The sequence below is a fragment of the Prunus avium genome, chromosome 1, assembly GCF_965620075.1.
Source record: "Prunus avium chromosome 1, drPruAviu1.hap1.1, whole genome shotgun sequence".
Taxonomy (NCBI): domain Eukaryota; kingdom Viridiplantae; phylum Streptophyta; class Magnoliopsida; order Rosales; family Rosaceae; genus Prunus; species Prunus avium.
In genome coordinates, this window is record NC_142284.1 from 54,334,066 (window position 1) to 54,351,870 (window position 17,805).

At 39.0% G+C, this 17,805-nt stretch overlaps 1 protein-coding gene and 1 pseudogene across 8 annotated transcripts; one reads left to right on the forward strand and one right to left on the reverse strand.

The window, feature by feature from the left end:
- The first annotated feature begins 1,452 nt into the window (after positions 1–1,452).
- Positions 1,453–3,566, forward strand: LOC148298034 (flotillin-like protein 4; annotated as a pseudogene). The gene is made up of 2 exons (XR_015825704.1): positions 1,453–2,439; positions 2,831–3,566. The product of XR_015825704.1 is annotated as a flotillin-like protein 4 (transcript).
- A 157-nt stretch (positions 3,567–3,723) lies between these two features.
- On the reverse strand, positions 3,724–16,859 carry LOC110766400 (uncharacterized). 7 transcript variants are annotated; one of them, XM_088244247.1, is made up of 20 exons: positions 16,440–16,859; positions 14,960–15,623; positions 14,768–14,856; positions 14,562–14,660; positions 13,170–13,881; positions 11,928–13,022; positions 11,700–11,820; positions 9,296–11,106; positions 8,087–8,216; positions 7,790–7,910; positions 7,615–7,716; positions 6,691–7,122; positions 6,136–6,231; positions 5,622–5,786; positions 5,287–5,466; positions 4,807–4,920; positions 4,536–4,718; positions 4,290–4,358; positions 4,114–4,158; positions 3,724–3,952 (listed from the first exon to the last, which is right to left on the reverse strand). In XM_088244247.1, exons 1-20 carry the CDS (start codon positions 16,533–16,535, stop codon positions 3,818–3,820), a joined length of 6,459 nt encoding a protein of 2,152 aa, XP_088100373.1. In that variant the 5' UTR covers positions 16,536–16,859; the 3' UTR covers positions 3,724–3,817. The 7 variants fall into 7 exon arrangements, with proteins under 7 accessions (XP_088100373.1, XP_021825418.2, XP_088100370.1 ...); XM_021969726.2 differs by having other exon boundaries at positions 7,615–7,698; positions 9,296–11,109; XM_088244244.1 differs by having other exon boundaries at positions 9,296–11,109.
- Positions 16,860–17,805: the final 946 nt, after the last annotated feature.

The window sequence follows — 17,805 nt, forward strand, 5'->3', positions numbered from 1 at the left end:
CGATTTTGTATAAACGAGTTTGAGACTTAGGGATGAAATCCCAATTTGACATGATTATTAATTCGTAATTGAAATTAAAATAAGGAGTTGAATTCCTATTATGATACTCATGTGTTTACTTTACATGGAGGAATAAAAAATGCAAGTGGGACTCACACAAAATTAGGAATTCAACTTCTGATTTAGGAGGAATTTGATTCTTGGGTGCGAGGCGGTATTCTAATTCATGGAGAACTAACCCATTAGGAATCCATCTTTTTTACCCATTATATCCTCACATAATTTTTAAAATTCTTTGTCATCTACTTTAACCCAATAACAAGCGCATTTTAGTAATTAATTTGATTTCAATTCCAATTCATGACGATAATTTTTACGGCTTGAAACCTGATAGTCATGTCTCATGTCCATGGGACAAGAAACCTTCAAAACCTGGCAGTATCATTCTCCTGGTCCACGGGACCAAGCAGTTTCTTGGGAAAGTGCCATTGGATTAAATCCAACGGTGGATAGGAGTCTAAACAATAAACTCAGTTTATAGCTTTTAATGTCCATTTTTTTGGGGAAATAATTTTGAAAGCAAATTTTCAAAAAGAAAACTAAAGGACTTTAGCATCAGTAGTAGTACGCCTCCCAAGTTTATAGAATTTTTCTCCTTCAATTCTCTTATCGAAGGGTTTAGTCTCTTTCTTGTCTCTTCTTCAACCTTAACAATTTTTCTCCATTTACAACCCTTTACGACATGCATTTCTCTAATATGTATTTTGGGTCCTTATTCCTGTTTGAAAATTGCTTTAATCAAGGTGGTTGGTGTAAGTGGTTCGGCACTCTCATTCCTTAAGAGAGGTCAGGGGTTCGATCCCTGCTCTCGTACGGAGTCACCACTTTGGCCAACACTTTACCCCTTACGGGCCGACCCGGTGTGAGTGGGGATTAGTCTAGGTTGTGATTAAGGCTTAAAGGTGCCACCCATAGTTGGGGCCTATCCAGGACCACCTCATGGTTCAGACCAAAAAAAAAAATTGCTTTAAATATTTTTTACCGAAAAATATTGACATTAAAAGCTATAAACTGAGTTTATTGTTTAGACTCCTATCCACCGTTGGATTTAATCCAATGACAGTTGCCCAAGAAACTCCTTGGTCCCCGTGGACGAAGAGAACGGTACTGCCAGGTTTTGAAGGTTTCCTGTCTCATCCCATGCACATGACATGATTATCAGGTTTTGATGATATAGGAATATCCATAAATCAAACACATTGTTGACAATTTCAAGCCGTAAAAAATGGAGGAGTAAAAGAAGTTGGATGTGACATGACCACCTTGTAATATGTCGACGTGGTATTACAAGTCTCCCATTATTAATATCCAAATTCTTATCCTAAACTATATACGAGTATTCTTTTTTCATCTCTCTCATAGCTTATTTTTTTGTTCAACATCTCTCTCATATCAAAACCCTAATATCTACTGCCGTCTACAAACAAGAGAAACACAGAAGAACCAACCATGTGGTACAGAGTTGCGAAAGCTTCAGAGTATCTAGTGATCACCGGGGCAGGGATCGACGACATAAAGCTTGCAAAGAAGGCATGGATCCTCCCCGGACAATCCTACACCGTCTTCGACTTGTCCCCAGTCAACTACACCTTCGAAGTCCAAGCCATGAGCTCCGAGAAGCTCCCCTTCGTCCTCCCCGCCGTCTTCACCATTGGCCCCCGCGAGGACGACATGCCCGGCCTCCATAAATACGCCAAGCTCCTTTGCAGCCACGACATGGCCTCCAACCACGTCCAAGAGCTCGTCCAGGGCATCATCGAGGGAGAGACGCGGGTTCTCGCTGCCTCGATGACGATGGAGGACGTGTTCAAGGGGACCAAAGAGTTTAAGCAAGAGGTGTTTGATAAGGTTCAGTTGGAGCTGAACCAATTCGGGCTTCTGATATACAATGCGAATGTGAAACAGTTGGTGGACGTCCCAGGGCATGAGTATTTTAGTTACTTGGGGCAGAAGATACAGATGGAGGCGGCGAACAAGGCTAGGGTTGATGTGGCGGAGGCGAAGAAGAAAGGGGAGATAGGGTCCAAGGAGAGGGAGGGGATGACCCTGCAGAACGCGGCGAAGATTAATGCGGAGACTAAGATCTATGCAACGAAGAGGGAAGGAGAGGGGAAGAAGGAGGAGATAAAGGTGAAGTCGGAGGTGAAGGTGTATGAGAACATGAGGGAGGCTGAGGTGGCGGAGGCAAATGCTGAGCTGGCTAAGAAGAAGGCCGTGTGGACTAAGGAGGCGCAGGTGGCGGAGGTGGAGGCAGCGAAGGCTGTGGCGTTGAGGGATGCAGAGCTACAACAGGAGGTGGAGAAGATGCATGCCTTGTCTAAGACGGAGAAGCTTAAGGCTGATCTCTTGAGTGAGGCCACTGTTGAGTATGAAACCAAGGTACGTCTTGTACTTGTCCTTTTTCTTTCCTTTCTTTTGAAAATATAAAATTGAATGCATATATAAAAACTGAGTTGGTTGGTGATCTGTATGAAACAAAATTAGTGTTACATTGATCATAGAAAAATATATTATGTGACAGTTGATGTATTTACTATATATCAAGTGAATCACAATCACCATTAACCCTAATAATTTATGTCGTAAGTACGAACATGATCAATCGATGATTATTAGTAAATGTGGTTGATATTGTAGAATTAGTTCATTTTATTAATCTGTATTCTTGTACAAAACAAAAGTCTGAATCTAATGCTGTTGGATAATTATATATTAATTAGTATAATGCTTGCTTTTTCTAACATATATATTTATATATTTATGAACAAAGAAACTAGAGGCAGATGGAGCGCTGTTCCAAAAACAAAAAGCAGCAGAGGCAGAGCTTTTTACCAAGAAACTAGAAGCTGAAGCACGACTCTATGCCAAGAAACTAGAAGCCGAGGCACAAAAGGCAATTGCAGAGTCCCAACTTTATGCCAAGAGGCCGAGGCACAGAAGGCAATCGCAGAGGCACAACTTTATGCCAAGAAACTCGAGGCCGAGGGGCTCATGGCTCTTGGGCAGGCTGAAGGTGCGTATCTTCGTAGTCTTCTGGAAGCAGTTGGAGGCAACTACAATGCCACCAGGGACTTCATGATGCTCAAGAATGGCACGTTTCAAGAAATTGCTAAGATTAACGCCGATGCTATTAGGGGACTTAAACCCAACATTAGCGTTTGGAATAATGGCGGCGGAGACAGCAGTGCCAATGGGGCCTTCAAGGAGGTTGCTGGAGTTTACAAGATGTTGCCACCATTGTTGAAGACAGTTCATGAACAAACTGGCATGTTGCCTCCGTCTTGGATGGGCACTTTGTCCAATTCTCCTTCTACCAACTCGACTCTCGATAGCACCTAAATTCTTTTAAGTTCTCCATTTTTGTTTCTGTTATAAAGAGATGGTCACAGGTATAACTAGTTTCGTACAACTTTTTCTATTTGCTTTATTCTATTTGTTGATGGGATACTATTTGCTTAATGGTGTGGAACCTTTTTTGACTTTTGGTACACGAGATTGCATGATGCAATGGATTTACGAAAGAAATTACAGACTTGAGAAAGAAATATTCCTGACCTAGACTGGAGAACCCATGACTAATAATAATATTAACATGGCATGGCTGCCGGGTGAGGGAGAAAGAGAACAAAAGCAGCTAACAGGGATTTTGCATTTAAGCCTTACTTCCATCATAAACAACCGCAGGTCATTCTTTGAATTGATAGTCTTTCCAGTAACATTTACAACAAACAAAAGGTATTAATTACATGATTCAGCCTCAATTCAAGAAGCGCCTGCAATTCTTTGAATTGCAAAAACATGGAATCTTCTTACCTTCATCCTCATGGTTAAAATGGTAGTCATATGTTATCTCTTCTCCAGGAAATATGTCCCGCTCTGCGAAAAATACCACCTGCAGCGAATTGGTAAAATCAGTAAATACTCCCAACAAACGTAAATTCTGTACATCACAAAATTGAGAAACCACTTCTACTAGGTGAACTCAAGTGGCCAGGCATAGCCAATTTTCAAAAGAGAAGAAAAAATCAGTATCATAATAGAATATCCAATTACCTTCTTCTCATTCCTCACAGATATCACTTTGGCAACGCAGTTTGGCTGGTCCCAGGTACACCAACAACAAAGTAAGAAAACTGAGTGAAGTACATAAAGCTAAGAAATTACTCTAATCTTTCATAAATTTAGGAAAGCCAAATGCAGTCAGTAACATCGAAAAATAATAAATAAACCTCAAAATTCTTTGTTGTGCTTTCCATGCTCAGACAAAATTGCTTCCTAAGTTTTCTAATTGCGATGAACTGTAAAATTATCCAAACCCAAATGCATAAGCAGAGCCCAACAAACATTCATTCTTGAACATGAAAATTTTGAAGAAAAAAAAAAAAAAAGATTGGCTCTGGGCTTAACAAGAAGCTGAGACCCAAGAAAACCAGCAACAACTGGTTCACGACTCAAACTTAAGAAGAGAGAATTACCACGCATGAATGGTTGACAAAACGAGCAATCCCTCCTTTGCATGTAGCATCAATAATATGCTCTTTATCTATCCTGAAGAAGTAGCAAGCGCTCTTGTACTGAAGCTTTTTCCCAGATTGGTATTCATTTTCCCTTTTATCAGCAACACGTAGCCCCACAATCTCTCCAACATACTCAACAACCTACAGAACAGAAGCACAAGGATACATCATATTTGGAATTATAGGAAGCATGTATGTGCCTCGATCTTTAAATATGAGAACATCAAACCATTTCACTGCGGGAAATGAACCGAGACGTGTAAAGGCCAAGGGCATGTATGCCAGACTTGTACACTACAAGATGCTTCCAGAACTTTGCCTGCTTATAGCGTGCATATTCTTTCTGCAAGTGACAGTAACACTATGTGGTTAAGTAGTCTTAGAAAGGTAAAATAAAATATCATAGATGCAACACAAACAGCTGAAGCGTTTTATCTCACCATTAGACTGAACAATCAAAAACTGGGTATCTCATTTAATTGCAAACTTTTGCATTAATATGTTGCATGGATCATATCAGTCAAATCACATAATTAAAAACTGACACCCTGTTTTCTATGTCTAACACTACTATCAAGAAATGAAACATAAGTCTACATTTGCAAAATGTGTTAGCCATAGAGTTTTAATACATCGCTCTTTATACAAAACAAAATGAATAACCAAAAACAATCATGAGGTAAAGCAGCCTCATCCCTAATGAACATACCCGACAATCATGCTCTATATCTGATACTGGCAGTTTTGGAAGCCCCTGAGTGGATGATTTCTGCCCATTAATATGAACCCAAGCATTTAACTGCTCCTGAGGAACAAGGCATCCGCCATTGCCCTTTGACTTATCACAATAATTATGTCTGAACCCATCACGTTTACGGCCCTTGTAACCCTACTCACAACAAAACAGCAAAATACAAAGAACTAATTTAGAAAAAGCACAATATGAAAGCCTAAGACTGCAGGTAACCAAGTGACACCCTCACACATACAATACCAACAAAGAAAAATGACAGAACAAAAAAACCTCAAAGAAAGGTCAAATACCTCAGTTCTAGCGCATGTTAATTCTTCTTCCTCGATGCAACCAGCTTCAGTGTTAACAGGGTCATGATTTGATTCACATGTTGGGTGTGTAGCATGAAGCACACATATTCCATAAAAACCAATATTTTCATTGTCAACACCTTCAAGTTCACTTTGCAACAGACCCTGAATGCGGCATGCACAAAAAACCAATGACAACAAACACAAAGAATAATGTTAATATTGACCAGTCAATGCTTCAACGTCTAAACTATAAAAATAAATTGCCTTTTAAAAGTAGGCACCAATAGCCTATTTTAAAGAAAATGTTAGATGCTTAAGCATGACAGGTTGACACTTGCATATATTTGACAATGCCAATTCAAAAAATAGCAGCATTATGTTGGATTGACCCTATATCAATCAAGCAAAGTTTTTGTTCATCTTCATATTCTCAATTTCTCACTGAGAACATAAAGCAAAGATCATGAATTTTGTGTGAGTGTAAGGATCAACAATTAGGAAGAGTCAAGACCTTCTGATGAGCACACCAAGGGTGAAATTGAGCAGAACAATTTGCAACTCTGCACTGTATACATGAACCGCCTGCTCGCTTACATATACAGCAAACCTGAATAAAAAATAAATGAAAATGAGAACTAATGTCCAACCACACATGACAAAATCCCGGGGGAGGGGGTTGACATAAACATATATAATTGGTAATTAATACTAGGAATGTCTTCTTACTATATTGTGTTTACTTTTGTATAAAATGGTATGTTTGGCAAAGGTTAATTAATTTCAAAGGGTTGCAATAGGTTGTCATGTTATGACTTCTTCTCTCCCAGGGAGTGACTCCCTAAACCAAATTGTGATTTACAAGTTTTGCCATGCCCAATCCTGATGGTCTGTCTAATTTTTCTTGATTTCTAGTCAGACTGAAAAATGCACTCTAATGTGCCAAACTCCAGTTCCATTTGTTACATATCCAGAACCCAAGTCTTCCAAAGCAAAGAAATCTTCATTGACATCCTCAATCAATATTGATACATCTATTTTTGCCTCAATTATTGATTTTAATGCTTACCACATCTGCTCTAGGATGTGCACCAGAGACATCAAAAGCACTCATTGTGTCAACATTTGGGCATCGTGTTCCAGGAGTCCAAAGCCCACAAACCATATGAACCCACTGCTTAGTTGCCGAATCAAGTAATCCCACTGTAATGCTGTTATGCATGACATCAAATTTGTAGGACATACCCATCTTACAGACAGCTGAGACCAAGGGCTGACCGTTTTCACGTTGGAGCACAAAGAAGGAGGAATTATCTTGATGTCCATAGCCAGAGTAATGCAACCCACTTGAGTCTTTTTGCAAAGTTTTAACAGAAGAAAGCTTGTTCTTGGCCATGCATTCTGTTTCAGCATTCCAAGCTCTCAGAAGGCTTTTCGCAACTGTGCGACTTCGGAGCGCTTGAGTCATGGCACCACCACCATAACCACATAGAACGCAAACCTAGATGAAGAAACAAATACATTACAAAACCACGAGTTAAAAAAGGTTAAGAGGAAAGAAAATCCATCTTCCATTCTCTCCCGTGTCTCACAAAATTTGGGTTGAAAGCAAAAGTTTCTAGCAGTAAGATGGGCAGACAAGATTTTAGTCCAACTCAACTATGAATTGTCCAGATCACCTATTAGAATTACCTTTGATTTCCAATTCAATTATAGCCTTAACAACACATGTAATAACTAAATTCCACTTGTAGGACCATTTAGATTGTTGGAATAAAATTCCAACTGAAAAAAGTTCACATTTGAATTACTGGCAACAATAATTTGAACAAGAAACAAAAAAAAAAGGCAAAAATAGAAGACAAGAGTCTTATAAGAGTAGTCTCAATAAAATAAGCAATTTACCACTGGCTATAGTGTGGGTAAGAAACCAAACATATAAGAAGTTTTTTTCTAAATGAAAGTTATACTAAAATAATAGCCTTCCTCTTACAATATCTTTTGAACTGGTCCGGCATGGCCTGCAACACCAATGGCCTTTAGGTAGTTTTGAGACACCGTAACAAGCCTGATGCACCTGTTCATCATGAAACTTCTGAATATCACCAAATGATTGCATAAGAAATAGGATGAAATTCAAGTTGAATATGCTCTGGGTAGCCACATACTTTGATAGAACATTGACTACACGTCAGTAAATTATTGATTTCATCTTTGTTTGAACTACCACAAACACAGCAGAATGCATCTGAATCCAAATCAGAATGGCATTGGTGCTCTAGAGTAGAACTGTAACAGAATTTACCAAAATTCAAAACCAATCATCAGTATTTATAATTTACATTCTTAATCACCATTTATATAAGGTGCCAAGAAAGGAAAGATCATTATTTATACTGCCTTCCAAGAAAGAAATAAGACAACTTTTGAAGCAAAATAATTAGAGGATCAATTTGCTCGCTCACCTTTTAGAACTAAGTTTGCACAATCCAAGCTTACTATCTTCAGCAGTCTTTAGAAGTTTCCCCTCTTTCTTTGCCGGCAGACAATTTGAAATCTTCGAAAAGGAAGAACTGTCAAAGCTGGGATCCTTCCCTGATGAACAAGTATCATTTATGTAAAACAATTAGAGCCAAGGACAAACACCAAAAAAAATAGAACATAATATGATAATGTTGATACGCATGTCTATTAAGTATGGAACAATTAACAAATAAGTATCATCACACAGCAAAATAGGCATCAATTGTTCTTCCAAAATTATAAATTACTGGACCTTGAATAAGTACTATTGGAAGAATTAAACTGTTGAACCAAGTACAGCCTCATAGCCCATCACTTATGTTTTTATACGCAGGTGAACAACATTAATTTGCAATCATTTCACAAGGCTCCTTTCTTAACCATCACAATTCGTACAACTGATTCCAACCCATGTCAGTGACTTTATATTACGACTCTCGCAAAAGTTACAAGAATACACTACTAACATGGTGAAAATCCAGGATAAATTGATCGGAAATGTAACACTTCTATCCAATACGCTACTTTTGAAATTCCCTTCTATTTCATCCCTTTTATGTCTTTTTGAAAGGAAATAAGATAAACAATACTAGAAATTTTATGTAGATTATGATGTTTTAAGGAAACCAAAAGTAAAAAATATGTGAACTAAGGTTATCTTATCAAACTCAAAAGCCTTCCCACATCGTCCGTATTCTGGAGTAAGTGGTGTACCACATTCCCCTTCCCATTCCTGTTTTGCATACCAAATGAAGGTAAATATTTTGCTTAACTACAGCTCATTTGCATTCACTTTACTAATGAAAGAAACTCTTAATGGTTTCTGAATTTACCCTTGCAGACACAATTAATTACATATACGGACACCACTCAACAAGATTACAATTTAAAATATGTCAAGATATGGGGACTTACATTTTCTATTTCCTTTTCTTTTTTGCTAATACAAGCTACAATCTTTAAAAAAGAAAAGCTTGTGCCATGGCTTTCCACAAACCATACAGGTAGGCCACGCTTGGGACAGGATGCCTTATAAGAAGCTTAGGCTTGCATTTCTACCATAAACTAGAACTCTTTCTATATTCAGGGGAGAATTTTGAATTTCTAGTATACTAACTAACAATAAAAATGGAATACATTTGTATGTTTACCTTTATCTGTCAACTCATAAATGCTGCGCTTGCGAATTTCCTTTGACTTCAGCTTCAATTGAGCAGGGCCAATACCACCTAGCTTACTATGATCTTTTTCACTTTGATCATCTCCCAAATGGTCCAACTTGGTCAACTCTTTACGAATTTTTTTATCTCCAACGGAGCATTCTTTCTTCGCTTTTTCCATGGGAGTATCATTTATTTTACCACAACCTGTATCATTATGGCATACATCAGAGGATACAACAGCTCCATTGGGGCTTGTCTTCTTCAACTCTCTCATGGAAGTTGATTTAGGATTACAATTTTTTGGGAGTGTGCACTTTCTGGCAGAATTCAGGACCCTGCTGAGAGGAACAACTTTTGCTGGTTTTGGCACGTCTCCATCCAAATTTCCATTAGCTAGTTCACCGTATTTTCCACATACTATCGGTCTTGCCTTCCTATAACAAATATTCACCTGCTGACTAGAACATGATTTCAAACCTACAGAATTGTGCTTTCTTTTTCTAGCACCTTCATGACCTGATTCTCGTGTCAGGAACTGCCTAAAACCATTAGAACTGAAATCCCTTTTACATTTCTTTCCCCCAGAAACTTCGGAAATTTCACAATTGTCAGTTCCCCCATTTAGTTCTGTCTGGTTAACATCATTTACCTCTCTGTCATTGTCATCATACAGTCTGCGGAGATCTCTTTTACGTGAAAGCTTCTTTGCCGAACATTTAGGCAGTCTGAGTTTGGAACTGGGCTGAGTAACACAGGTTCCAAAGGTAAGAGTTTTGGATTGCCTCAATGGAAAGAGCGTCTTCACACTTTTTGATGGACAGGAGGGGAACTGTGCACTGTCATTACATTCGGGGTTTTCTTCTTGTACTGTATAAGGACCTGAAGTGGGACATGACTCGGAACCCATTTCTCTCTTTTTCTTCCCATCTTCCAAGCCTCTCTCAAAGTTCTGGGGATATTCGTCTTTTTCATGAAGGGCAAGCCCAGCTGGGAGTTTATTTTGACCCTTCAGCCATGTTAAAGAATTTAACAGTTTAAGCTCGTCAAGAAGACTACAGGATGATTGATGATTTAAATTCTTAAAAGAGCCAACTTTTCTCAAGCTGGTATTACCAGTAGAGGTAAGGAACTCGGCACTCTTTTCACTTTCAAGTGCATCATCTGATGACCAGCATTTATCAACGCCTGATCCTTCATCAACAATAAGATTGCTTACGCATACAGTATCCCCAGCATCAACAGTTGAAGAGTCCATCTTATTAACCTCAATTGATGCCTGGATAACGGCCGGTGCAGAACCTCCAGAAGAATTATTATAAATTTCATGATCTTTCGAGGAGTCCACCATCTGCACAGTGCCATTGAAGTGATTAACATAATTATCTCCAAGCTGCTCACTATCTCGTCTTCTTGCATCAAACAGATTAGCTAAACGGTCCACACGTGTCACATCAGAAACCCCTTTGACCTTACTCGGAACATCTCTCCACTGTGAAGCATGACAGACGTTCTTGGGTATTTTCCCATTAACCTGTCCCCTGGGATCTAAGGAAGTAGCTTTATCCTTTGGAACAATATGGTTGTTAGCAAATTTTGGAGCAAATATCATGGAGGCTTCACCATTGACTGTTCCCATTTGTTCCTTAAAGGCATCAGGAAAACATCCAACTCTTGACTCAAAATCCCTTCCTAAACAGTTTATGCTGGCTGCACAACTGCAGCTTCCACGAAAATAACCATAGGGAACTTTGTGACAACACCTTTCATGCTCGCTAGGCTCAATGATGTTCTTCCCACTTCTACTGTCACAAACAATAAAGGAAGATAACTGTTAGAGAGAGCAAATCTCGAACTGACTTGTTTAAGGAAAAGTATATTGCATATGCAACAGAGTAAGATGAGAGCAGGTGAGTAAACCAAATTGCTTAAGAGAGCACATCTGAATTGCAAAATATAAGACACTCAGGACTATCACTGAACTTATAACAGCTAACATGCCAAGTATTTGCTAACATGATTCAACATCTTCAAGAGCACCCATTCACATGCAGTCACAAATGTAAATCCATTAACAGATAAAAGGGTGTTCAGACGTACAATACGTTCTGACAATCAATCAATACCTTCAAATTTTCAACAAATTTTTTCACAACAAACTGCATGAGATCTGTACCAAGTTCACCTCATTTAACAATCTTTAAGAACTTTCAAATCTTGCAACTTTTACTTGATGTCAACAAATTCGACCAACATTTCAGTGTCAAGAAACCATAAAGCAGAACCAGTGAAATCATCCCAGTCAAAACAATAAGAACAACTCCAATAAAATGTGATACAGAACAAAATGTTAAAAACTCTACAACCAATTTGCCATTCTAGATACTAAACTAACCTCAGTGAAGGTTGCTCATTACATAGAGGAACAAAGGAAATTTGATGTTTCAGATCAACTTCTTTAGAATGTAATGCATTTCCTTGTTTCAATGTTGAGAAATGACAGCAGGTGTTAACACCTGAATAAACAAAGCCATTGTAAGATTCACACTACAACGGTGGAAAAAAAGATTCCTGCTTAACCAAACTTTTACATTGGCATTCAAAAAACAAATATTGCACTTGCCAGTCAGGGAAGTAAAACCTTCATCACTTCCATTCCTACAGCTAGCACCTGATTGGTGTGATTTAATGGTAGCTTCAGAAACAGCATTTTTACGGGTAAGACTAAGTTTTCGCTCTTGCTTCCCAGATGCTGAAGTGTCCACCAGAGAATTCTGCATATAAGAAGAGCAATCAAATATCCCTTTCCCTCGGTTCATGGGAAGGGAAGGCAATGCATGGTGTTGCTTCGATAACTCCATTATTTCCCTCAGTGCAAGCAATCGTGAATTATCATCGGGCAACTGAGCGCTTACTTCAATTAAATTTTCTCTAGACGCTGCAGGTGTCTGATCTGATACAGAGATTGACGCACTCACAGGAGGAATACCTTTCGAGACAGTCTGTGATGGAAAAATTAGGCCAGATCCTACTGATGAAGCCAAGGGTCGATGGTTAACATGACCAACTTGTCCCCTATTTCCAAAATAAAGAACCTTGTCAGGAAAATTGGAATATTTTCTGGAATCAGGTCCATCAGGTGCTACACCAGACAACTGGTGTGAGTAGCAGCTATTTTTATGTGCTGTTAAGAAACGAGGATCACTGGTTCCACTCAATCCATTGAAAGAGCTTGAGATCTCCATCTCCTTGCGAATTCTAAACCCTAAATCCTTTGAAAGGTGAGAGTCGTCAGTAACAAAACTCACCCCTTTAGCCTTGTCAATCAGTCTGTAGGAACCCAACTGAGACATGTCCAATTGCCTTTCTACGCTATTACTTCCATTCCTGGGCACATTAGCGATGCCATACTTGGCAGACTGAGGTTCATAATGTAGTGCATTTTGCATAGCATGCTCACCAACATTACATATATACTTATTGGCTTTTGGTCGTGTATTATCCTCAGGTGGAGCATTGAGATTGGTAAGAAATGAAATCACAGAATCCTGGCCCTGGTTGCTAGTGGATTTCTCAACTCTTGCAGCATCTATGGCATTACCGATTACAAAAGCATTATTTCCACGGTTTAACTGTTTGTGATCTCTCTTTGTGCTGGGAGATGGAACAGCAGAAAAATAAAGAGATTGCCTAAATTCCATCTCTTCCCTGCAATTGGCTGCGAAGAAAGAAAAAAAACTGAAGTTAAATGTTATATGGTTGATTAGCCATAATGGGCGGGAGAGAGAAAATAAATAATAGAATAAAATATGCACCAAAGGTATTAGGCTTAAGGGGAAGAAAAAGAAGAAGAGCTTTGACGCACTGTTAGGAATCATCTGTTCAGGGAAGAGAGACTTCAGTGGATTTACAAGTGTGTCCAATAGCTGTGGACCTACGGCCGGAAGATTTGAATTTCCTGAACTTTGACCCAACTGGTATGGTTGACCAAGCCTCAGCTCAATATTTGAAATTGCAGCATCCCGGAAGGCACCATCCTTCGCATTTACAGTTCTGCAAAAGTTTGACTCTTTACCCATGATTCTTCGATCCTTTAAAGAGGGGTGGGTAATAGATGAATTTCCAATTTTCATGGCGGGGTAGATAATGGATGAATTTCCATTTTTCATGGATTCAATGTAAGCAGAAACGGACTGACCACCATCTTGCAGTCCACTACCAACCAATTTTGACATTGACATAGGGCGCTCCAATATCAGGTTGTCAGCCATACCATGAAAATTGCTCTGTGGAGTGCCAGTAAAACCTTTGAGAAAAATGGTGTTACCATCCTGAATGTTCCTTTGCTGTTTATTTTCTACAGCACCAACAACTAAATTTTGGTTTGTAAAAAGGTTCTTTGATAGTGCAACACCATCTAAAGACTGTTGAGAACTTGCCGAACCTCCAGATGAACGAACCATATGAGACAAGTCATTGGATATGTTGGGCATAGACACACTAGATTTCACCAAACCGGCAGTTGTTGATAATCCTTCAGGCCAGTCCCATTCACTCCGATCTCCCGGAACCCTAATCTAAAGCATCATAAAAATATCACGATCCATTGTTGTCGTTGCTTCAAAGTTCAAACACATGCAAATAAGAAATCCAATTCTCAATTCAAAAGACAATGATAAATTAGTCAAAAGATGGGGGCAAAGCATTGTAACTGACAACATGGCAATAAATTTCTAAGCTCAATAACTATGGTTCTATCAAATACAACAAGGAAAACACCACCATTTCATACTCACCTCACCCCTTTACCACTTAATCCAAGGCCCTAAGGGTAAGAAGGTAGGCACCCGTGTGGAAAAACCTAAGAATACTTACACACCATTGGATCTACCTTAGGCAGAAAAGAGTTCATAAAACTCCTGATTCATAAACTTAAAGCAAATACTATTTTTCTTGTGGAAAATGGTTATTCCTTTTCTAAGTAGGACTGTATATGATGGGTCTAAGTAAAGTGGATATGATTGAGGTTCCTAGAGTAAACACCTGTGATGTGATCTTACCTACAGGAATAGTTCTTTGCATCACACACACCGTCTACACACACACAGAGGGCAGACAAACCCACTAATGCGCCCATGCATCTACGCATATGTAAATAAGCATGCATGTGCTTGCACTTAGACATGCACGCAAAGGTGCCCGCACAGAGAAATAGGGCATAAAGCAATAGGGAAAGTATTTAACATGAAGATCTTACCCCAGAATTTAGGAAGTAGAGCTTGCACCACTGGGCAATGGTCTCTCCATTGTCCATACAAACAGCATCCCCTGGGTTGACACCATATAATCCTGAATGCTACAAAAAAAAGTTATAGCAATTTTTAAGCAAAATTACAAGCCAAATGCTTTGCAAATAGATATCACAATTAGCAAAGCTGTAGCATCATGGAATGACTAACCTACCTCGCAAAATTTCAAGACAGACATGTGGAGACAATGGCATGAGCAAACAATACCAACAAGTCCTGTATTGCTGAGAAGTAGATAACCACCTTTTCAAATAATAAAAATATCAAATCAAATTTCAGAAGAGTATCAACCAAATAGGGTATCGATATATTTCAATAACAAGATCAATGTCCTTAAAGCACTCACTAGTAGTCGAGCAAAAAACACGAGGGCAACCATTCATAAAACTCGATGCCTGGTTAGATATAACGAAGTTTCCTTCCACTGGCAATTTTTTTGAAGTTTGAATATTTGCTCCACAAGCCTTCCCAGTATCTGCAGGGCTAACACCACGCCATTCCCCACTCAAGGAAAAAGAACCCTTTACTTTCTCACTACCCAGGACCATGTTACGGGTGACTACTTTGGCTAGGTCTGAACTCTGCAGATCGTGCAAAACAGAATTGCTCGCACAACTGGAACTTGGCACTGACCTTGATGAAACCTTAGTACAAGAGGCTGCTCCACTTTGCAGGTTTTGCCCACTAAGATTTTCTGACAGTACCCCACTGGATGTCACTGGAATGGCACTTCCAATACCATTCACTATAAAATTATTACTATCAGGCAGAATCTTACAAGATGTACTAATAGGTTTTGGATTTGATAATTCTTGGAAATCACACTGGAATACTGATGGTGACCCAGATAGAAGAGCTAGAAAAGAATTTCCCGAATTGGCATGTTCTGATCTGTGGGAACCTGAATACAGCTTGCTGGCAAGTAGGGGATCTTGTAACCTACCAATCATTGTGGGTCTTAAATCTTGTGAGCCATGTGGATAAGAATAATAACCTGTATTGGTCTCCATCTTTATTGCAAATCAAAATCCATTTTAGTAATGTGAGAATAAACATGCCAAGGTCACAATATAAGAAATTTTAAATGCATAGAGGAATAAACATTTTCACAATGGTATATAGTACAACAAACTAATAAATAGTCAAAGCATATATGGGTTTCATGTACATTAGAACACAGGTCTGTTACAGTCAACACTGTAATTTTAAACCAAAGCACGATATCTCAGGAACACCATTACACCAATGACTGCCACCTTCACAACTCCATGGACAAAATTCAAAATTGGTGCCACAAGGATCATTTCATATGAGATGTTGTTTCCACACCACAGGTTACTGTCATGATTGATAATCGCATTGTATATGCACATTCCTTATCCTAGCAAGCATGCACAAATACACATTTTTGTTCCAAGGGTGTAATAACATCAGAAAATCAGAATTACAGTTACTGGGCAATGAAGCTACTAGAAGCATAATATCCTAGTTAAGAAATATCTAATTATAATACTGTTAACACACTCATTGCCAAGTAGAGATCCTTTGGAAAAAGAAGAGAAAAGTTTCACTAAACAAATTTTTTGATAACTAATGTAGTAGCCCCTTCACATTGTCTTAAACTTGATCATTCCAATATCTTCTATCAAATGCACTATATACACATACTACTTTTTTTCTTTTTTTTCTACACTGGCTGAAATGTGCTTTCTCTGACATTTTAACACAGCCATCTCAATGTACAACACATTAAAGCACAAGAATCAATCAACAGCAACTACAAAGAAAAAGTAAAGAGAAATTATCATCAAAAGGACACATAGTACCCGATTCCGATGCTCCTGAGATGAAGAGGAAGCCATTGACAGTGCCGACGACTGCAATGTCGAACTACATTTGGTCTTCCACGAGTTCTCCATCATTCTGAGCTCTCAGAACCCTAGCCTCCCTCCATCAGAACCATCAAATGCAGCAAAACACCTCCCAGAAATGAAAATCGGCGATCAAAGACCGATTATGTCCTTTAACGGCTACTAAGACAAGGTCACGGCGGTCGAGGAAATCGGTGAGGTCAAAAGCAACAGAGAAACCCTAGGTTTCAACGGAGAGGGGAGAGGGTAGAGAGTAGAGAGAGAGAGAGTTGCAGAGTAGCAGAGTAGCAGAGGAGCTGTGAAGCTTTGAGAAGCAAAAGCCGAGAGTTAGAGAGAGAGCATCTCTGGTGGTGTAGTGGTTCGAGGCAGGGGTTAACATGGCACGGACACTCACACGTCGACGCGTGTGCTGGTTTAAACAATTTTGAACCGTTAGATTTGCTGGTTGGTGAAGGGTGGGAGAGCGGGGCGATCTGGACCGTCGATTGTGAAGACAGCTTGGATCCGGTGGTTTGCATTGGTTGGGAAAAAAAAACGCAAGGGTCTTGTTCTGGTCAGATACCGTAGTGTCACAAGGGCCCACGAATACACATTAAAAGTGGTGGATACGTGGGAGGATACGATTGGTGGGGTAGGAGAAGGGTTGGGGACCACCGAAAGATTATGTTTGTGTTTGGATGAGGGGAAGCATTGCAATTATAAAGTCTCGTCCAATTTTGGGGGTGGGAAATCCAGGTCTTGGATTTGGATAACCTTTTTCATCCGAGCATGATGCCTAAAGAGACTAAAGACTAAAAATAGTACTTTGTATCCAAGTCATTTTTGGCATGCATTAACACCACTACTAAAAATTTTAAAAGTTGAAATCTTAAGAATTATGGGCGAAATTAGAAATTTTCACCAAACTTGAGTAAGGTAAGGGGTTAGTTGTGATTTCAGGTAAATAGGGTGAAATCACAATAAAATTCAAGTAGGCGGTTGCATTACTCGTACTCATAGTATATGTAATGGCATGTGAATTAGTACAATATGAAGAGGGTTTGATTAACAAAAGCGAGTTTTGCTAACGCAAACACAAAGAATTGCTCATATATTTGAACCTTTACAAACATAAAACACACTTGAGTTTACTTGAATTTTGCAAGTAATATCAAGCTTTGTACACTTTGATATAAAGAAATAAGATTATTGCTATAAGCTCTGTTTGTTTTTCGAAAGGAAAATAAAATATACACGCAGCAACTATAGTGGAAGAATTGAATTGAAAGATAACTTTAATTTTTTTGAAACTGGGTATGCCAAATTGGCCCGGCTGAAAGCC